Source organism: Herpailurus yagouaroundi, unplaced genomic scaffold, assembly GCF_014898765.1.
Source record: "Herpailurus yagouaroundi ecotype Mexico unplaced genomic scaffold, PumYag 192, whole genome shotgun sequence".
NCBI classification, from domain to species: domain Eukaryota; kingdom Metazoa; phylum Chordata; class Mammalia; order Carnivora; family Felidae; genus Herpailurus; species Herpailurus yagouaroundi.
Window position 1 is genome coordinate 18,617,412 of NW_024412423.1, and position 23,090 is coordinate 18,640,501.

General features: G+C 37.6%; 1 protein-coding gene across 2 annotated transcripts in view; it reads left to right on the forward strand.

The window, feature by feature from the left end:
- Positions 1 to 23,090, forward strand: part of CDC42SE2 (CDC42 small effector 2) — a 195,241-nt gene that overhangs the window by 157,446 nt on the left and 14,705 nt on the right. For both annotated transcript variants that reach the window (XM_040444389.1, XM_040444390.1), the window contains exon 3: positions 1,380 to 1,722. In XM_040444389.1, the coding sequence (XP_040300323.1) occupies positions 1,669 to 1,722 (54 nt within the window). In that variant the 5' untranslated portion in view covers positions 1,380 to 1,668. The remainder of the gene's footprint in view (positions 1 to 1,379; positions 1,723 to 23,090) is intronic.

The window sequence follows — 23,090 nt, forward strand, 5'->3', positions numbered from 1 at the left end:
TCTCTCTCTCTCTCTCTCTCTCTCTCTCTCTCTCTCTCTCTCTCTCTCTGATAGCACTCAGATATTCTTGGTAGACTTTTCTTTCTCTACCCATCAGTTAAATGCTCCTAACTTGCTTACTTAGTAACTCACTTACCTAACTAACTTAATAATGCTTACTTACTTAGAGTTCTCTATTAGATTCTCTTTGCTTTTCATGATACTGCTTTCTTTATTATTATATGCTACTTCAGAATTTCAGATTCATTGTTTCATTTATCATCTCTTGATAATTCAAGGAATTTTCTTTGGTTTCAAAGCTGTATATCCAGTGGTCTACTGGACATCTTCACATGATAATTGTACTAGACTGCAGGTGATATAAATCCACTTCAGTGTAGCTTCAGGCTGCAGAGAGAGAAACACTGCCTCACAAAAACAGAGCTCAGGCCCATAGGTCACACTAGTCTTAGGGATGACAGGAAGCAGAGATTCATGTCATCTAAATTTTCTCCTCTCTCTTGTCTGCTTGTCAGCATTATTATCTCAGAATGGTCATCTACATGAAGTTTGGAATTTAGTTGGCTAAAGCCTTAAAATCAACATCTTGGCAGTCAAGAAGAAAAGATAGGTTCACTCTTAGCCCAAGTCCACAAAGAATATTGGCAGACATGTATTCTGATCGACTCAGCTTGGTTGACTACCAGTGGGATATAAACTTTTTACTGACACTGATTGTGGTGATGGTGGTGGCAGGGATCTAATGTCTTAATTCACAAAATGAGTAAGAAGAATTGATTGCTGTACCAGTTATTTCTGGGTTGTTTTTGAAATCAGTGTTCAAGTGAAGAAACATGAAAATGATCAGTATTTCTGCCTGGAATTTCAGACTTTTATATGGCAGTCATAGTGTTGTAGTTAGTGATTAGATAAATTTATTAGAATAATGAATACTTTTATAGTTATAAAATAGGGTGCCTAATGAAAGCAAGGGTTTCTGTTTTATTTCACTGCTATATTCTTAATACCTAACACTCAAAAAAAGTGTTCAAAAATTTTTGTGGTGTGCTTGGGTGCCCCACTTGGTTAAGCGTCCTACTTTTGATTTCAGCTTCGGTCATGATCTTGCAGTTTGTGAGATCCAACCCCACTGGGACTCTGCACTGATAGCGTGGGGGCTGCTTGGGATTCTCTCCCTTCCTCTCTTTGCCCCTACCCTGCTCACGTGCTCAAAGTAAAAAAATAAACATTAAAAATTTTTTGTCAAATATCAGATTATTAAAATCTTGATTTTTTTTCAATGCTTATGTTGTAGGGAAATATTTTTATCACAGATTGAGAAAATAAAAGCATCTAACGATCAGTAAAATAACTTGTTTTCTTTTTTTTTTTTTTTTTAGATTACCTGTTAGAGGCCTTGAGTCAAGACAAGAATTTTTGTACCTTCCTGGTGGTTCAGAAACAAGTTTCTGTAGAGTCAGAAGCAAAGAAAGAAAGACAGTTTGACTTTCTTCATTGAATTATCTGTATAAGATACTTGACTTCCAGGAGCAAAAACACAGAGAAGTAATAAAATTATTTTTTTGGCATCTTTGGACTTTCAGCATCTCAAGGAGCGTGCTTTGTGAAGCTTCCTGAGCTAAGATTCAAGAACTTCATTGGTGCTCATTTATACTGTGGACTATAAGCATGAGTGAATTCTGGTTGTGTTTCAACTGCTGTATTGCAGAACAGCCTCAGCCTGTAAGTATGATGTAATATGTGTACAGATTGGGTGGGGTGCTTATTAAACATACCACTGGTTCTTAAGCTGAGAATCAGGACTGTAGCAGTAATTGGAGGGCAGATCTCAGGAGTGTCAGAAAGTAGTTTAGGGGAACTCTGAACATCTGGTTAGGAAAAAAAGAAAAAAACACCTGTTTTTTGGGTAAATACTATGTGTCAAGAACTGTGCTAGATCATTGTGCAAGAGTGAGGATGTTGTCCTCCTCTACCGAGTACATGGCTTCTAGAGGAACAGTGAGAGGTGGAGACTCCAATTTGAGGTAAAACAGTAGAGTTGGCCTTGGAAGTTAGCAGGTGGAGGGTGTGGCAGCCAGACTGCGTTTACATCCTTCTTGACCTACCACCTCTTTTTCCTCACAGTACCTCTGAGGAAGATACCATTATCCTTATTGTTCAGTTGAAATAGATTCAGTTTTTCGCTCAAAGTCCTATAGAGAGTAACTGGTCTTGGCTGACTTTTTTTGGTACATGCCCCACTTTTGTGCCTTCTAACCTGTACACTCATATTGTTACCTCTTCCTAAATCTTGCCCTCCAAAGTCTCATTTTCTTTTCATCTTTTAAGATGTGTACATCAAATAACCTCTATAAAATCTCCACCAGCTTTTCCCTGACTTAGCCATTACCTCATCTTTATTCCTACTAGCTCCTTAGTTCATTTTTCTGTTATGACATGGAGCTTCTGCATGGTAAATAACCCTTGTACAGTCTCGCTACCACACTTTTAATTCTTTAGGGACCCTGACTATATTTACTTTGTATTTTCAGGATCAGATCTATTACCTTGGAGAATGTAGCTATAGATGCCAGCTGGTTAGCCGGGTGGGGTGGCTGGCTAGCTGAATAAGTGAGTTTGTTTTGTTTGGTTTACACTTATAAGACCATAAAAGAAAGAATGAGGTGTAATCTTAAAGTCTTCTCAGATATTTTCTGAGCCTTTTCCAGGGCATGTTCAGTCACTTTTAAATTTTTTCTTGGGTATACATGCAGTGATTTTTGAATGTCTTAGTCTTTTATGTCTGGTTCCACAAGGGGGAAAAAATGAAAAAATGAAGGGATTTGGGGGGAGAGGAGAAAGGATGCCAGCTTTTAAATCCCCTACAAGTGGCTGAACCAGAAGGGGAGGTACAAGGGCTGCCCACCTCTTTGCTCTTTTGTGATGAGAAGCACAGGTAATTGGAGGACAGATTGATTTTTGCCCACCCTGGCTCTGCAAGATGTGGTAAGCTGCTCTGCACAGCTAGGAGTGGGGGGATGGGTAGCTGCTACTCTAGTAAGAACTGAGATTGAGGGGAAATTAACTGTAGTTTATCCTCCAAGTCTTCCCTGGAGGTTGCAAGCCTTGAACAGACTCCAGAGTTCTAAAATAGTTCTGTCAAGACGGATTTTGCCAATGCATTTGTTGTGTTTGGATGCAGATTCCTTGTGCCATTTACTCTGCCATTTCCCCTTTTACAACTTTTATAATTTTGTTTTTTACATTTGACTCTTTGATCCATGAAGTATGGAAGATTCTTTTGTGTGGTGTGAGGTAGGGGTCTGTTCTTTCATGCTAATCAGCTATCTAAAGACAGTTTGTTTATTTTTAAAATTTTTCTAATGTATATTTATTTTTGAGATAGAGACCAGAGTGCAGGCAGGGGAGGGGCAGAGAGAGAGGGAGACACAGAATCTGAAGCAGGCTCTAGGCTCTGAGCTGTCAGCACAGAGTCCGATGCGGGGCTCGAATTCACAAACCGTGAGATCATGACCTGAACTGAAGTCGGACGCTTAACCGACTGAGACACCCAGTAGCCTCTACAGACAGTTTATTAAATAATCTTTGTATTGGTGATTTGGAATGTCACTTTTACTATATACTATGTTTTTTCATATATTTTAGGGTCCATTCCTGAAGTCTCTTTTTTCTTTTGGTTTTATTCATAATGGTTATATCTGTGTCACTCCCATACTGCTTTAATTGCTGTAGTTACTAAGTAAATTTTTGCTGTATCATAGAGGATATCTATTCCATAGATACTGTTTTTCAATTATGTTGGTAATATTTTCTTAGGTAGCTGGTTTTTATATGGTTCCTTATTAGGTTTTTCTTTATATAAAATATTTCATAACGCATATTTTTTAATTAAAAATTTTTTTCAAATGTTTATTATTTTTGAGAGAGATAGAGTGTGTGTGTGGGTGGCAGAGAATGAGAGGGAGGCACAGAATCTGAAACAGGCTCCAGGCTCTGAGCTGTCAGCACAGAGCCTGATGTGGGCCTTAAACTCACTAACTGTGAGATCATGAACTGAGCTGAAGTTAGAAGCTTAACTGACTGAGCCACCCAGGCACCCCTTTTTAAATTTTTTTTTAATGTTTATTTTTGAGAAACAGAGACAGAGCATGGGTGGGGGAGGAGCAGACACACACACACACACACACACACACACACACACACACACAGAATCCGAAGCAGGCTCCAGGCTCTGAGCTGTCAGCGCAGAGCCTAAAGTGGGGCTTGAACTCACAGATTGTGAGATCATGACCTGAGCCGAAGTCAGACATTCAACTCCCTGAAACACCCACACTCCCCTATAATGCATATTTCTAATCCAGCAGGTGTTTACTTTAGGATTGCATTATATATAGAGTGTAATTGGGTGAGAATTGATGTCTTCAGAATTCTGGACAATCCCTTTGAGAAACATACCATATGTTTTCATTTACATAAACCTTTTAATATTCTTTTAGAAAAGCTTTAAAACTTCATCATTCATCATCAGTTCATCATTTTGCACATTTCTTGTTAGATTTGTTCTAAATATTTTAGGGTCTTTTAATACTGTTGTGAATCGAATTGTTTTTCTATTACATTTTCTAATAGAACTTTACTAATATATAGGAAATAAAAAATTTTTATCCACTAATCTTTTAACCAGACAACTTATTGAAAACTATATTTTCAAAATATCTTTTATGGTAACAGTGTTTTTTTTTAGTCTTTTTCTAGTAAGTAAATCTTTTGTCCTGTTGCTGTCTTACTGCATTAACTAAGACCTCCAGTATAACGTTGAATAGTGCCAGTGATGTGTGAACATCATTGCTTTTCCTGACTTTAATGGGAATGGTTCTAATTTAAACGTAATATGAATATATATTTTAGTGAATGTGTGTTTACCTGTACATTTAAGTTATTGTGTGTAACTTTTTATAAATGATACTATCAAGGATTACATTTTCACCAGTTTTAAAAATTATGGAATTTTTGAATTGTGGGTATATTGTTTTATGCCTTGTAATATTTTGTTGAGAGTCAGATATAGTAACGAGTAAAGGAACTGAAGTGAACAGGCCAACTTATGTTTATCTGTCTCGGTGTTAGGCCATGTTTACTGTAGTTGTTGGTGTCAGAAGATAAAATTTCCTCTGGTATATTGGTTTTTGTGCCATATTTTCTTTGCATTTGCTTGGAGACTTCTTAAATAAGATCTGAGATGGTTACTTCTTTCAGTTGTATTCTCCTGTTATATAGAAGCCTTATTGATGTGTTGTTAAGGTGTGGTACAATAGTTTGTCATGATTGTAGCCTTTGTTAAGAACAAAATGCCGTGTCTTACTTAAAAATACCTACAGGGGCGCCTGGGTGGCTCAGTCGGTTAAGCATCCGACTTCGGCTCAGGTCACGATCTCGTGGTATGTGAGTTCGAGCCCCGCGTCGGGCTCTGTGCTGACTGCTCAGAGCCTGGAGTCTGTTTCAGATTCTGTGTCTCCCTCTCTCTCTGACCCTCCCCCATTCATGCTCTGTCTCTCTCTGTCTCAAAAATAAATAAACGTTAAAAAAAAAAATTAAAAAAACCTACTTTTCTCTCTCTTTGTTGAAGCACAAGGAGATGTTTCTTTGATCTTCAATTGAGTATATAGTAGAGTTCCTGGAGGTGAAACTAAGACTGGGCCCCCTGAAGTACTTAACTCTCAGACTCATGTACATTCCTCTTCCAGTAATTCATCACTTAGAGTTTAGGCCTTCCTACACTGGTCCTGGGTACCCAGAAGTTCCTCATCATGGGTTTCTGCTCCAGTAAGTTGTGACTTTCTGTGTTTGTCTATCTGGTTTTGGGGGCAGCAGTTCTGTGATCTCAGTTTGATGATGGATCTAAGAAGAGTTATTTGTTTTCAGTTTGTTCAACTCTTTCCTTGAGTGTGGAAGGGAGTGAATCTTGCCACGCTCTTTACATGCCGGCCTGGAAACCAGAAGTCAGTATTGCTATAATTTTTAAGATTGACTTTTTCATTGTCATTATTCATAATGTAAATAGTAAAGTGAGTCCTGTTCCAGTATGTGATATAGGTATAAGCACTAATAGCTAAAATAGAAAAATACAGGTTAGGAGAGTAGACCACAGGAGCATAAAGCCTTGGAATTGAAAGTATGAAACTTTGGAAATACATTTTCTGTTACACACAGGATTTACATACACCTTGAGTCAAGTTTTTTGCACACATACAACACGTCAGTATTCTGTTATTGTTTAATAATATATATTTGCATGAAATATTCCATCATAAGAATTCCATGGGCATATGAGTTCTTATTTTTGGCTTGCCAAGAAAAAGAATACAAAACTTAACAAGGCCATGTGGCTGTTACAGTGCAAGAATACCTTGCTTATTGGCCTCAGAAAAACATTTAAAGGACGCACTAATAGTTTTATGTATATTTACAGTCTTCAAAAACATATCCTTGAAGTTCTATGAGACGTATCAAGAGTGCCTTGTTTGAAAGCTGCTTGGTCATCTCTGAAGTTTTCTAAAGTATTTACTGAAATTAAGTGCTGCATGCCAACTCTCCCACTCGTTCTTTGCCACCGCCTGCTCTTGCACATTCCATGTATGAAAAAGAAACAACCCAATATGGGAAGAAAACAGATGCATTTTTCTGTGTAGTGGCACAAGATCATACTTTTTCTTCCCACTCATTCACTTCACAGTGCAGTACAGAGAATAAAGGAGTCTCAAATTTTTTGAGCCATGGCATTCCTAACTTTTCAAGTTGACTATATTTATTAATGTTGTAGTTACTGTTATTAGATATAGCTACAATAATAAACTTGGATGGTTGCTGCTTTGTAACTTAATTTTTTTTAAAAAAAATGAAAAGATCTGTCAGATCTTTTTAGGGCTCTAGTGATTCTTTACTTAGTATTGTGCATTAGAGTACTGGAGGGCTTCTTTTTTCCTCCAGCTTTATTTAAGTATAATTGGTATACAAAAAACTGCACATAATGTATACAGTCTGGTGAATTTGGACATATGCATACATGTGTGTTACCATCACCACAATCAAGGTAATAAACTTCTAAGGTATCCTGAAAATAGTGAATATTAATTACAACCCTCCCCCACTTTTCCATTTATATTACATGCCTTCCACTTATAATATTTCATCACATATTTTGTTAATGCTATTTGTCTCTGAAATGTGTTATTTTAATTAGGCCTATACACACAGTTAATGTATGCTAGTGCGTATACTATCACACCAGTTATTTCTGCAGTAAACTAGGTAGTAATAGCAGGCACTGTTTCTGCTGTCTTAGCTTTCACTCTAGTAAAGGAGAAACTTAGTGAATAAATAAGTGTTTGTGATGTCAGCTGAGGAGAACTGCTCTGTGGAAAAGGAAATCAGGGAGCAGAGATAGAGGAGAAATAGGGGTGTTAAGAGTATACAGGAAAGGCCCGTCTGGTGAAGTGATATTTAAGCAAAGATGGAGGGGAATAAAACACATGATCCTTAGGTTGGAGCATGCAGTCAGAGGGACTGAGAGTGAATGGCTCTGCAAGTGCAGAGTTTGTGTGTGTGACAGGAGCATCAGAGAAGGCAGAGTGGCTGTGAGCCCAGGGAACAGTGCTGGGAGATGAGGTCGGGGAGGTTGCTGAGGGCCTGCTCCTATATGGCCTTTCAGGCCATGAAAAGACTTCATGGTTTCTGTTCTTTATGAAATGGGAAATCATTGAATGGTTTTGAACAAAACAAGTGGAAGAACATGGTCTTTTTGTAATGTTTTGAATGTTACTTTCTCTAAGCCCAGACTCAGAGTTAGCCGTGACTGACCATACTGTTAAGCTCTGGACTGGTGAGTAGTTACCTTCTCTGTGCACACTCACCCAGAGGTTCCTCATCAGCCTGTAGTGTGTTCAACAATGAGGCTGTTAGAAAAGCCCTCAGTGGCTCTTCTTCCTGTCATTTTTGTTGTTGTTCTCATGTAGTTTTAACGTATAGTTGAGTGTGTGTGTGTGTGTGGGTGGTGGTGGTGGTGGTGGTGGTGGTGGTGGTGGTGGTGGTGGAGGTGTTGCTGGACTGACCACAACAAAACAAAGATTATCGTGCTCCATGTTTTCAAGGGTTTAAAGTTTCTTCACAGGAAATAGTTGAGGTATTGGAAGGGGTGGCTTGGGTCACTAGACAGTTTGGAATTATTAAGAAGACCATAGATATCCTCACAAGCATCAAAGCCATTACTGCAGCCTCATAAAATGAACTAACAATTCTGTGAAAAGCCAGTAGAGGAAACTCTAGCTGAGGGCATTCTGTGATTTCGGGGGATTTTTATAGTTAGAAGAGTACTTTCTCAAGTGCACTGCATCCCTGTACGTACTATATTATAATGACTCCAGATGGCAGGTTCATTTAGAACTTCCATTTTCAAGAATAACATTCCATATACCATATGTGAAATGTGAATATGGTAAAAATATCTTTATTCCTTGTGAAAACAAAAAAGTACGTGCTCTTGATTTGCTTAATTTCACAAAAAAATCCTATCATGTAACCACAAGCATCTCAAAGCATTTAATAGATGAATTTGCTTAATAAAAATAAAAAATTACCCTTATCAGTTGAGAAATGAAAAATGTCATTAGTTTTTAGAAAGGTAGTGCAGAAGACTGATTGAAATGTTTCAGGTGTATACTAAACCTAGAAATTCCTAAGACTGTTTTATGCCCCACAACTTCCAGACCTGCCTCAGGAGTAGCTGCCATATTTCCTCATAGTCACCTACTTTGGAGTGTGGGGGTTTGTGTGCCCTGTGCACTTCAGATCCCAAGGAGAAGGTTGAATTTGTGTGTACACGCTTAAAGACAAATTAGAGAGGCTCTTGGCACCAGAGTGCAGTGGAAGGTTTTTGCCCTTGACCAGTCAGCAAGCCCTGTAAGTTAGTGTCCCTTGCGTTTCACGTGAGGTCAAGTTGGGGATGAGCAGAGGTAGTAGAATGCCATTTATTTTCAGAAATTACAGTGCTTTTATAAGTTTGTAAATGTTAAAAATGGTTTCTTTAATGCTTTTCTTAAATTGATCTTTGTTCAGTTTAGATTGTGGTTTTTTACTCTCTTCCTCAACGTCAACCAGCTATTTCTTAGCAAGCCATGTGATACACCCATCTCTCAGCTTCAACAGTTTCAATTCTTATATGACCTTGTTCATCTCATTCCATCCATTTTTGCCTTTCCTTTGTTACTTTGAAGACCACTCCCAAGCCTTATATAATTTTATCTATACATATGTCACTGTTTATTCCTATAAATGACTATTACTTAACATAACCATGACACTTTTCTTATACCAAAATATTAATAATTTAAAAGTTTGTTTTACATGTAAGCATCCAGTATTGTAAATAATTATGAAGCATATATGTTAGGCAGCACACACTACCTAAATTAAGAAAAGGAGCATTGCCAACCCCCCAGCAGCCTCTTAGTGTACTTTCCAGACACACCCCAGGTCCATCACTGGGAGGATCTTGGTTCAAATCACTTCCTTGCTTTGTGTTATTGTTTTGCCATCTATATATGTATCCCCAAACAGTATTATTTAGTTTACCTGTTGTAACTTTAAATGAATGGAGTTCTCCTAGCTGTACTCTTTTGTGTTTTCTTTAATTAAATATTAACTTTATAAGATTGGACCATATGGATCCAGGTAGCTAAACTTCTTTTTTCTTTCACAGTTTGTTGTGTGACTACCCCATAATATGTTTATCCACTATAGTCCTTTTGAAAATTTGAGTTGTCAGCAATATGGGACTGTGGTGAATAATGCTCTTTTGTGCCTTCCTGTGAGTATGTTGTCTAGTGAACACATGCCTGAGTTTCTCTAGGGTATATATATACCTGGGAATGGAATCAGTGGCTTTGAAGTCTAAAGGCAGTCATTTTTACCATGCAATACCAAACTGTTTTAAATTTGGTGTTACCAGTTTACATTCCCACCAGTAGTTTGAGTGTACCGTTCCATAGCCTCATGAACATGTATTAGCAAACTTTTACATTTTTATCACTCTGGGAGGGAGGTAATGACATCTCTTTGAAGTTTGAACTTGTGTTATCTTGCATATTAAATATAGTGGAGTGAAAAGTAACCTGACTTTTTTTTTTGACTATTCAGGATTATACACAAGCCAGAAATTTCTTCAAGTACAATTCCCCAAATCAGCTCTTCCACAGTTTGTTCATCAGCATACTCTATTTATATTCTAGCATACAATCACTTACTGAAGAGTACAGAAAAGACATTTTAGATAAATTGAAGCACATTAAGTTAAGACATGATTCTGTAACGTTTCATTTTTGTATTTAAAGTATGGTTAAGCATTAATTCAGTGCTTTCTATTTAGTCTTTTAGTGTTGTAGAAATACATGCCGTCAGTAGCCACCAAGCATCATCCATGTCAGTCTATATATACCAGATATTACTAGAGCTCAATTTTCATAAAGGGCAAATGAAAAAAACCAGACTTCTTTTATTTTCCTCTGACATCCCATCAGATTATTTGAGCATTCCTCAGTAAGCGTATCCCATGGTATATAGACCATTGAATACAGAACAAGTCAGAGCATGGAGCTTTGGAGCTCAAAAGCAAGATTGTATTATGTTCTTTGTGATTAAAAATACTGCTAAAATGAAAAGGAAAAACTTGGAAAGAGGTTTTTTTTATGAACCGGGAGGGGAAAAAACCCATTGTGATCAAATAATTGAAAAGTACGTATGTATATGACAAAGCCCTAACTTAATATTTTTCTCTTTGCTTGTTACAAAGTACATATCCTCATGTTCATAAAGAAAATCTTCCTCATCTGTAATGTTAAGTAGTGTGAGCTTGTATTAATTAGCTGCTTATATGAATACTGAAGTATTTCTTAAAAGTTCTATTGTTCGCAAGTCCTCTGACCACACCTGGGATATTGTTAGGTTTATTTAGAAAACAGTCTTCAATTCTAAGTTGCATCATTTGTGTAAATAGTGTGAAGATCTGCATCGTTTCATAAGGTGGCGAATTCTCAAAATGCTAAAATAAAGGCCCTTCTAAAACATCAATAGCATTAAGTTTTGTTTTACTGACTTTTGGATTTTATAAACTTAGAAACTTTAAGATTGAAATAGTTTAAGCCTATATCTAGAGTTACTGTGGATTGGGTCCTGATCCTCCCATTGCCTTGGTATTATATACAAACAAGGAAAGAAGAGTAATACTGTTAAGGAACACAAATTTTACTCTTTTAAAAATCAGGGGGAAAAAATGAGTATACCAGGCCAGGTAACAAACTATTCATTTTTGTAGAAAAAGGAAGTTTTCATGCAAATTTTATGTGATCTATTACTAAGGAGAAATTAGAATTTAAATAATTTCTGGAACCTAATGCGATACTGGTAATTATCTGGGATAGATATTTATGGTGTTTATAGTGTACTGAAAATTTGAGAAGCACTTCTTAAGAATATGTTCATCAGTGATATAAATACATGGAAAAAAATTCTGTTTTTTATCCTTCTCTACTTTAAACTTGTTTATAATGGGTAGAAAATATTAGAGATCAGTTTTATTAGCAGCTCTTATATGCAGGACAGATTCTAAGATCTCAGCTGTATCTGCTTTAAGTACTGAGTACTCTAAAGGTTGGTCTGGTCTCTTACCACCTTTGTACATAGTAAAAATTTTGATTTTTTTATATAAGACATTTCCCATGTTTATGTTCCATTTGCTTTTGTACATTGAATTTTCTTTTAGTTATTTGAAAAGCTAAAACCTCTGCTTAAATTCTTCTATTTTAGAAGGTGAGATATTATTTCTTTGACTTGTGATTTGTTTTCTGTTTTCATTTGTGAATTAAAAACAGTTTTTGCACTGACATCTAGTCAAATGCTTGTGTGTGCACACGTGCAGACTTGGAAACTTGAAGTTAACTAGGAAAGTTGAGACTAATGAGTAAATGGCAGAGTCTTTGTGCTTGAAGATTGGTTTTCTTTCTGTGTGTGTTTCGGTAACTTTTACCCAAATGGAAGTGAATATGTATATTGGATAAGAAATTGAATTATGAAACTCTGCAAATAAACATCACTTTTAATAAGTTAAGGTGAAACCAGCAGAGCAGTTACAACATTTTAAAAGGCTCTCCTTGCTACCAAATGTTAATTATTATCTGCCATTTTTATAGACCTTCTTAGTTCAAATATTTTCACATATATTAACTTAATAGTATACATTCCTGTCATTTTCTTTCCATCTTTGCGTTTTTCTTTCTGCCATTCTTTGTGTGGTTTTGATTTTGGCTTTATTTGTCCTTACAGTGTCTGCTTGGGTAGTAGTTGGGTGATTTTCTCACTGGGATCTTAAGATACACAAATGCTTCTGCGTATACACTTATATGCATGTATCTAAAAGGGATTAAGATACTGGAAAAAATACTAGCTGAGTGAATTCTGTATATACATTAGGTAAACAGAACCTTCTCTACATTAAACACAGAAAAGCTGTTACTAGATACCGTTTTCTTGCTACTTTAGGAACAGATAAAATTAATAAGAAACATAAGACAAATCTACTTTTAGTAGTGTTGAGCTATGGGAAATTGATCTCATTTTTAGGAACCCCAAAGTTAAGGGTAGTTAAAAAAAAATTTTTTTTCCTTTTCTCCACCTTCGTCATATGAGATGTGGTTTTCTGTGGGGTTTAAGAGTTGTTGAGATAAGGGTTTGAATTCCATTGCCAAAACTCATTTACTGTTTGACCTTGAGCAGATTAATTAAACCTTTGCAAGTAGGAATAATGATAGGAAAATTAGGAATAATAATCCTATCTTCTAGGGTTGAATATATTAAAGTATATAATAGATTAAGTATGTGAAGTAAGGTAATTCATGTAAAGTGCTTAGAATAGTGCATGGTTTACAGGGTTGCTCTTATTATGGATATTGAATTGAGAAATTGAAATTTCCTTTCATTTAAAAACATTTTTTCCTGCTTTTTCTTGTTTTTATCTCCACTGATTATTTTTAAGTACATTGTATTTTTAAAGAAATTTTTAATATTTATTTTTGGGAAACAGAGTGCAAGCAGGGGAGGGGTAGAGAGAGAGGGAGACACATAATATGAAGCAGGCTCCAGGCTCTGAGCTGTCAGCACAGAGCCTGATGTGGGGCTCATACCCACGAAGCATGTAGTCATGACCTGGGTGGAAGTCGGATGCTTAACCAACTGAGCCACCCAGGAGCCCCTAAGTACATTGTATTTGAAATGAAAAGGATCTTCCAAGTGTACACACACACACACTCTTTCCCCATCACCGCTCTCCTGAAACCCACTTTACATGACATTAAAGGAGTTTAAAAACAAAAGGTATGAAATGATACAACTCACAAAGAAAAAGAGAATAAAGAGAGAAGCATGGATGAGAGATAATAAAAAGTGGATGATAGAATAGGAATTTGCTGAACACAGCCACAGCCTAATTGCCTAAAAAGGGACATACTGACCAGAAGTAATGTAACATTTTTTAACTGCCTTGCTCTTCAGAATTCCTTCAAGAATAAGTTACCAAAGTAACATTACAGGAATATTTTACTGAACTGTAAAGACAATTTTTTTATTAAAAATTTTTTTTTGGAAATGTTTATTCTTGAGAGAAAGACAGAGCACGAGCAGGGGAGGGGCAGAGAGAGAGAGGGAGACAGAATCTGAAGCAGGCTCCAGGCTCTGACCTGTCAGCACAGAGCCCTACATGGGGCTTGAACCCACAGACTGTGAGATCATGACCTCAGCCGAAATTGGGTGCTTACCTGACTGAGCCACCCAGGGCCCCAACAACAGATTTCTTGGTTGAAGGCCTATTGAATGAAATTTCAGACTATATGGACTAGCCATTTAGCTATTTAACCAGTTATTTATGGATGGTGTTGGAGTAATTAATGATAGTTTCATAGAACATGAAGCAAAGAAAAAGAAGCAATTCAACATAGTACATGAAAAGAAAATGATGGAACACTGCTTGACTCACTTGTGAAGAGTATTTACAAAAAGTTAATATAAACACTGGATTTTTCTTTCTCTATTTTACATAGCATTTTTGGGGAGTTACATGACTTTCTTTGAAACAAAGATGTTTATTTTATGGGTGATGGGCATTGAGGAGGACACTTGCTGGGATGAGCACTGGGTGGTGTATGTAAGTGATGAATCATGGGAATCTCCTGAAGCCAAGACTGCGTTGTATGTTAGGTAACTTGACAATAAAAAAAGAAAGAAAAGAAAATAATTCAGTTCTAAGAAAATGGTTTATTTTATTTATTTATTTATTTTTCAACGTTTATTTGTTTTTGGGACAGAGAGAGACAGAGCATGAACGGGGGAGGGGCAGAGAGAGAGGGAGACACAGAATCGGAAACAGGCTCCAGGCTCTGAGCCATCAGCCCAGAGCCCGACGCGGGGCTCGAACTCACGGACCGCGAGGTCGTGACCTGGCTGAAGTCAGACGCTTAACCGACTGCGCCACCCAGGCGCCCCAGAAAATGGTTTATTTTAGAGCAACTGTCAGTACAGTAGAGATGGAAAGAATAGTGGACAAGAAGATTCCCAGATGTGCGTTAGTAGCAGCTGTGGCTCCTTGGGTAGTAGTAACGATCTCTCTGGGTACATTAGTTTCCTGTTGCTGCAGTAACAGATTGTCTGTCACAAGGTTAGTAGATGAAAGCACAAATCTATTATGTACACTTCTTGAGGCCACAAGTCCAATACAGGTCTCACTGTACTAAAATCAATGTAGGTCATCATATTACATTTTCTTTTAAATTTTTTTTTTTTTTTTTTTTTTTTTTTTTTTTTTAGAGAATGTGTGAGTGGGCAGAGGGGCACAGGGAAAGAGAGACAGAGTATCTCAAGCAGGCTCCATGCTCAGTGCAAAGCCCAACATGGGGTTCAGTCCGTGATCCCATGACCCTGGGATCATGATCTGAGCCGAAATGAAGAGAGGGATGTTCAGCTGAGTCACCCACATCACATTTTCTTTGTGCAGTATAGAAGGTATTTTGCAAGTCTAAAGGTAGCTATGTTATGCATGTATACACACATGCTTGCATATTGAATGGACAGAAACAATCTCACAACGACTCGTGGTGGCAGAAATCTCTAGTGTTGGAAAGGCTTTTATACTCAAGATCGTTGAAATAACTGTCATTAGTACCTAGAAAACCAGTTTCAGATTATTATTATTATTTTTTTTAATTAAAAAAAAATTTTTTTTCAACGTTTATTTATTTTTGGGACAGAGAGAGACAGAGCATGAACGGGGGAGGGGCAGAGAGAGAGGGAGACACAGAATCGGAAACAGGCTCCAGGCTCTGAGCCATCAGCCCAGAGCCCGACGCGGGGCTCAAACTCACAGACCGTGAGATCGTGACCCGGCTGAAGTCGGACGCTTAACCGACTGTGCCACCCAGGCGCCCCTGATTATTTTTTAAACCTATTTGGTGCTTGCAACATGTGGTTTAATCCAGATACTAACTTTAAATAGAAGGGACAAAAGAACTCATGTTCACTTCAGGTTTCCCTCTGAGTGAGAACAACTAGTTCTTTCAGTTTTGCTTTTAGCAATTTTGCCCTTGAAAGGTCATTATAAATTTGCTTAGAGATTCTTTTTAAAAGCAAATTTTGAGGCCTTCTGCAAACTTCTCATCTGTTACCAACTGTGAAATTTATATTGAGTGGGAAAAGGTTAGTTTCTACTAAACTCTAAAAGGCAAAATAAAGAAGACTGTACTCAGGATTGGATTTTCAGTGCATTTCCAGCACAAAATATCCTGCCTATTGTACTTTGAGGTAATTCCTTGCTTGTAACTCTAGTTGGGTGTTCTGATTTCTCTGTGGTGATATGTGGTGTGGCTCTCCTCTTTTTTATCTAAAGGGCTTAGAGAAGCCCTTTGACCTCAGGGCCACTGCTGGCATGCTGGTGAGTGTGCACCAAGATATAGAAGCCAGCAGATTATTGTTTATCATCCCCAGAGTGGAAGATACAGTATAAGTTGATACATATACTGAAAAGCCTTACTGTTTTTAAAAGTTTCACCCTCATGGGGGAATATGAAATGTAAAGTAGTCTAAGTTATTGAAGAATAGATTTTTTTTTTTTTCCAGTCTCTGCAGTATCTCACCCCTGGGTTCTCTTCAGTTTGTCCCTTAACCTATTAATTGGGGGTTTTTGGTTATGATCTTAGAAATCAGACTTCCACAGGTGGTTTTATTAGCTCATATTATTACTAGTCCTGGGAAAGCTGGATCTGACTTCTTAAACATCTGTATCCAGGGCCTGGGGCACAGTGAAGACTCCTCTCTGTCTTTCTTGATTCTTGGCACTTAGGCTGCTTTCTGACGAGAGGTGGTTGTTTTTCCTTCATAGGAAACATGGTGACCCTCAGCTCCAGGTCCGTCATGTCAGTTTCACAACCATGAGGAAGAAAGGGTTTCTCCCTGGTTTAGTTCTTTCCAGTGAAGGATTCTGGAGCAATCTGTGTCGTATGCACACACTTATAATCAGGGTTGTGGACTGGTGTGGTTGGCAGCCTCTCAAAATCATAAGGTTGGGTTTGGGAAGAGGTGATTTCCTGAAAGGAAAGGAAGGAGACTGGTGTTTCCAGAACAAAAAATATGCAGGAAAAATGGCATGTGTCCATTATAAGATTTATGTCTATTTTTTAAAAGGATAAATCTCACTTTGTCAGTTTAGATATCTGTTAATCATTCTGATAAGCATGTTAAAAAGCTGCATGAAATCCTTTAAGAACAATAGAAAATTTATTGTAGGTCTGGAATGCCCTAAGCTTACTGTATTAAAAAAAAAGAAGTTAAACCTGAATCAGTGAAATAGGAGCTAAGGATACGTGAATTGTAAAAACAATTCTTTATCTTTTGGTAAATGATAGTTTATACTGTCAGAAACTTGTATTTCTTTACCAAATTCTAAAATAAACTTTGAGGCTATTTTACAACCCCTTGATAGAATAACCAAAGTGAAAAAGTAAAAGAAGGCTCAAGTTCTGATGCTAATTACATACTTTCAGCAGGGTTTTAGCAAAGCTGAGCTATGTAAGCCCTTTTGACTTTTATGCCATATTAAATAAATCTGTTATGAAAGATAATGTAAAAGGTAGAAGCTACTTGTATTATCTATCACAGTTTATTAATATGGTTTTCACTTTCCTCCCTTTAAAATGGTAAGTGTTGTGTCATTTTGAACAATGTATTGACACTTACTAGGTACATGTTGGTTAATAGGTAATAAACTCTTCTGATAAATCATTTATTTTTGTATATTTTAAAGTCAGTAATGACAATGCCTTTTTCCAGGGTAGCAGCTTTTTTATGTCTATTGATTTTTGCAGAAATTTTCTTTCAGTTTTAATGTATTAAATAGTAAGGACTACAGACTACCTTCAAAGGTGGTTTGACTCAGCATTAAAGGGGCTTATGGACACAGATGGGAAATAGTGGATTGGGTAGGTCAGGTCATTAGTGATATCTGTACATAGGTTATAGATGACCTCTGAATAATCATCCTGGTAAGCTTGTGATTTATCAATCATTATTTAAATAAAACCATGACTCACATTTGAAGTATGTTGTAGAAAACTTGGTTAGTGCCTAGAGGTAAGCAATGAAAATGTGTACAGGTAGATCATTTGACAGAACTATGGACCTAACTATTTCTAGTCTGTGAGGTAGAAATAGGCTCTTCTCTTCTTCCCCCACAATTTTATTGACATATAACATTATATTCATTTAAGGTATGCACTGTAATGGATTTGATGTATGTATATACATTTGATCCTTGAACAGTGCAGAGGTAGGGGCCGATCCCCTGCACAATCGAAACTCCCTAAAAACTGCTGCTATATGTGTTATATGCTGTATCTTTACAATAAAGTCAGAGAAAATAAAATATTATTATTTTAAAGTTTTATTTCATTTTGAGAGAGAGAGAGCGCGCACAAGCAGGGGAGGGGCAGAGAGAGAGAAAGAGAATCCCAGGCAGGCTCTGCACCACCACTGACTGAGCCACCCAGGTGCCCCGAAAGAAAATATTTTTTAAAGCAGATTTTTAAAAATTTTTTAAATGTTCATTTATTTTGAGAGAGAGCGCATGCCCCCAAGTGCGTGAGCAGGGGATTTCGTGGGGTGGAGAGACACAGAATCTGAAGCAGGCTCTAGGCACTGAGCGTTCAGCACAGAGGCTGATGTAGGGCTCGAATTCATGAACCACAAGATCATGGCTCATGTGGTATCATGACCTGAGCCAAAGTCAGAGGCTCAACCACCTGAGCTACCCACGTGCCCTTTGTAGAAAATGTTACTAAGATCTTTAGAAAGAGAAAATACATTGGTTGTGTGAGTTTTTTATGTATTTGGATATTAGCCCCTTATCATATAAGTGATGTGCAAATAATTTGTCCTATTCTGTAGGTTGCCATTTTATCTTGTTCATATTGTCCTTTGTGGTGCCAGAGTTTTTCGGTTTCATGTAATCACACTTACTTTGGTTTTGTTGTTTTCCTTTTGGTGTCAAATGCAAAAACTCCCTGCCAAGAGCTTATCCCCTATGTTTTCCTCTAGGAGTTTTATGGTTTCAGGTTTTATGTTCATGTCTTCAGTTCATTTTGAGTTGAATTTTGGGTATAAAATAGCAGTCTTTTGCATGTAGCTGTCCAGTTTTCTGTGTTCTATATTCTTGGCTCCTTTGCTGTAAGTGAATGGACCATATATGAGATTGGGATTATTTGGGGGCTCTCTGTTCCATTGGTCTCTGTATCTGTTTTTATGCCAATTCCATGCTGATCTGATTACTGTAGTTGTGTGATAGAGTGCAAAATCAGAAAGTGTGATGCCTTCAACATTGTTCTTTTTTTTTATCATGATTGCTCGGGCTGCTCAGGTGTTTTTTTTTTGGGGGGGGGGTCCACAGAAACGTTAAATGGTTTGTTCTATTTATGAGAAAAATGTTATTGGAATTTTGATGTGGATTGCATTGAATCTGTAGATTGCTTTGGGTAATAGGGACTTGTGAACAATACTAATCCTTTTGATTCGTGAACATGCAGTGTCTTATGAGTTTGTTGATCGTCTCTTCCACTTGAGCTATTTTTTTGTTAAAATGTTTAATTTTTTTTCAGTTATTTTATTTTTTAGTCTCGTGATTTCTCATTGGTACACTCTTTTATTTTCTCTTTGTGGAAATTCTCTTTTATATATTGTCCTCCTCACCTTAGTGAGCATCTTTATGACCATTATTTTGAGATCTTTAGTGGTTTCAGGGAAATCAACTCCATTTCATTAAGATGTGTTTCTGGAGTTTTATCATGTTCTTTAGTTTGGAGAATTTTCTTCTCTTTTCTCATTTTCCTTGACTGGGTGTTGGTTTCTTTCCATTATATCAAAGAACCACCTCTTCCAGTCATGATGGACTGGGCTTGTGTAGGAGTTGAAGTGTATCATTCCAGCCTGGTGGAAGTTTTTGGTTCTCTCTAAAACCTTGTGAGATTTTGTTAGTGGTTCCTAATCCTTGACCATATGCCATGACCTGTCAGTGTCCTAAAGGGGAGGATCACCTAGATATGGAGCCTTGTTAAAAATCAGATACTCAGACAGTAGCTCTTAAAGTATGCACATAGGCTGCTTCCAGGGAGAGACTGGGAGATGGGAGTTTGTATCTGCCTCCTCTTTGGTGGCCCCTAGGGTATAGCTGGTTAAGAAGTGTTTCATTATTGCTTCATTGATTAGGCTCTTCTTTTATTTATTTACTTATTGTTTTAGTAATCTCTAAACCTAAAGTGGGGCTTAGCCTCCTGACCTTGAGACTAAGAGTCGCATGCTCTATTGATTGAATCAGCCAGACACCCCTAGGGTCTTCTGATAAAAATTGATTTAAAAAACATTGTATGGGGATGCCTGGGGGGCTCAGTACTTTAAGCCTCCGACTGGATCTCCACTCAGTTCTTGACCTCAGGGTTGTGAGTTCAAGCCTGCATTGGGCTCAGTGCTGGATGTGAAGTCTAACTAAAAAAATAAAATTAAAAAACAAAACAAAACAAAACACCACCATTGGTGGCTTGGTTGTTGTAGAGTTATTGTGAATGGAAAAAAAAAACCCCATTCAACCTAATGGCTTGCCAAGTAACTTAAAAACACAAAAATTGGGGGCGCCTGAATGGATCAGTCAGTTACTGGTCTGACTCTTAATTTCAGTTCAGGTCAAGATAACATGGTTTGTGAGTTTAGCCCTTTGTCAGGCTCTGCACTGACAGCGTGGAGTCAGCTTTAATTCTCATTCTCTCTCCCTCCCTCCCTCCCTCCCTCCCTCCTCCTTCCCTCCCTCCTCCTTCCCTTCCTTTCTTCCCTCCCTGTCTGCCACTCCTGTGCTTTCTGTCTCTCTCTAAATAAATAAAAGGGAAAAAGAAACCCACATAAAGTTTAAAATTTTATTCAGGGAGTGTAACAGGTGAACAAATGGGAGTATAATGCATGGACTTGAGGAAAGGTCAGGATACTAAGAATTGCCAGAGGTGCTGAGATTTGAAGGCAATATTAAAGCATCACATATTCAAGGTATTAGCAATTGAGTGCCTGTGTTTAAAGTGCTTAGAAATGTGCCTGGCATGTAGTAAGACTCTTAAGTATTACCTATTATTTATTTTAAGCTATTCACCTGTAAGTTTTTAGAACCAGTATTTCTAAACCATTGAGCCATCAGAGTAGCTGGGGCCTGCAGCTAGATGTGCAGATTTTTGGTCCCTCCCCAAAACTGCTGTATCTGAAATACTGCAGGTAGAGCTATGCAGCCTGTGTTTTAACAAACTCTCCAGGAATTCTGATGTACAGAGAAGTTTGAGAACCACCATTTTTGAGGTTCTACCAGGTATAAAACCAAAATAGTGATGACAGTTGAGGTCTTTAGGACGCGGCATTACTGTGAAGTAGAGATAAAAAAAAAAAAAAAAAAGCTATCAGATAAGTGACTTGCGCACAAATAGGAACACCAGAATTTGCGTTCCTTCCCTCTTTTTAAAAACGTCTTTCACATAAAATAGTTCTTTGAGAAATAGTTGGTCATAATACTGAATAAGACAGGTTTTAGAGAAATGAGCTGACACTATTTCAAAAGCCTTCTTCTCATTTAGCAGTCATTTCTTATCTAATTATTGTCAGGCACAGCTCTGGTCATAGGGTAACTCTTAGTATGTTAGGGAAATCAAACTCTGAGTATATCGATTATGATACGGTGTTTTAGGTGCTAGAATAGAAATAGCCTTTTTCACTCCATGCTCAGATCAAGGAGCTCGTAAGGTTGAAATAGCCTTTTTCTCTCCATGCTCACAAGGTTGAGTTCCATCTGGGTCTTAAGGTATAATGGGCAGTTGCCAAGTGAGGATAGGTTTGGGGTGAGGGTGTTCCATGTATTTGTTGATATTAGTGCTATAAAAGCTACTGTTTTCATTTTTTGCCTAAGTGAAGACACACTTTTCTTTTGCTCCAAAAAAAAAAATCTCAAATCCATCTTTATATTATAGCTTTTATTACTCTGTTTTTTCTGTTACATGGATTGGTTGGTTAATAGGCCTCTCAAAAGCAGCTCATGCCCCCAGGGAATCAGTATCATAGAAAAAAATTACTGTTTTGGAAATGCCTGTTGCCTAGTTATACTGTCAATATTTCAAAACATAAACTTATTTCAGAGGTTCCCAAAGTTTGTTTTTTGGTCCCCTTAATACTTTGAGTAACTTTTTTCATGGCACCTCTAAGCCAAGAGAAATTCTTTACAGATGTATTAACTGGTTTTGTGCAGACAACTTAGTAAACATGTATGTCCTAACATCTTGGTTGCTTTAAAAAAATAACAAATTGAAAGAAAAAATTTTTATTTCCTTTGAATATAATCATGATTACTGACGGGATATCAATGCCTGTCCTTGTCAAGCCATGGAGTCAGAATGAATGCCACCAACTCTCTTTTCTAGTTCCATATTGTCTCTCGTACAATGCTTGGGGTTTTTTCACAGCAACCACAGAAAGCACTGCTTTGCAGAGATGTGCCATTAGAAAGAGCATATGGTCTAATTGTAGCCCGGAGTGGAGGGGGCTGCAAGAGCACCTGGTTCCAGGGGTCCCGAACAGACCAGGTTTGGCCACTTGCCACAAATCAAATCCAAAGGCAGGGAGAAACAAGACAATTTATTTCAGTGAGTCCGACACTAGGGTGAGAGTAGACTGAAGTCTCAAAGCCTGTCCAGAGTGCCGAAAATACCAGGTTTATATAAGGATAATGTGGGAAAAACATGTTTGAATGCAAACGGGTGGGCACTGAAGGTCAAGTTGATCATTGTCTTGGAGTCAGTCACATGGGGTCTTGTGGCTCAGGACAGTGCTCATTGCTTAAGGGAGTAGTTTCTGTTTCCTTCAGGGGATACTTTGCCCACAGGGTCTTTTGCCTGACTTAAGAGATAAGCTGGAAAGGAGAACTTAATCAGTTGGAAAGTACAGCCTAAAGTAAAAATGGAGGTAGTTGACATTCTCTTTCATAATGTTGCAATTTTGAATTACCTTTATTTACTAAGTTGAATATCATTGGGTTTCCCTCAAATTGAAAATACTGTGTGGGGCCCCAGGATATTTCCTGGGAATCATAGGTTTATTTGATAAAATACACAGGTGGGGTTCACTTCTATTTTGTCTGGGTCACCAAGCTGTCAGTAGTATATCTTTCTTTTTCTGTTCTTCATTCACTTAGGCTGCACTGGTGTGAGTGATTGCTGCCTAATAGCCTGAAGGCACCAGCTTTTTTCACTGCCTTAGGTGGCACTTTCCTTTTTTTAAGTTCTATTTATTTTTTTGTGATCTCTACATTGAACATGGGGCTTGAACTCAGAACCCCGACATCAAGTCTCATGCTCTTCCGACAGCCAGTCAGGTGCCCCGGCGCCTTCATTTACTATTCACTGTGTGCCCATTTTTAGAAGTACCTACCTGTG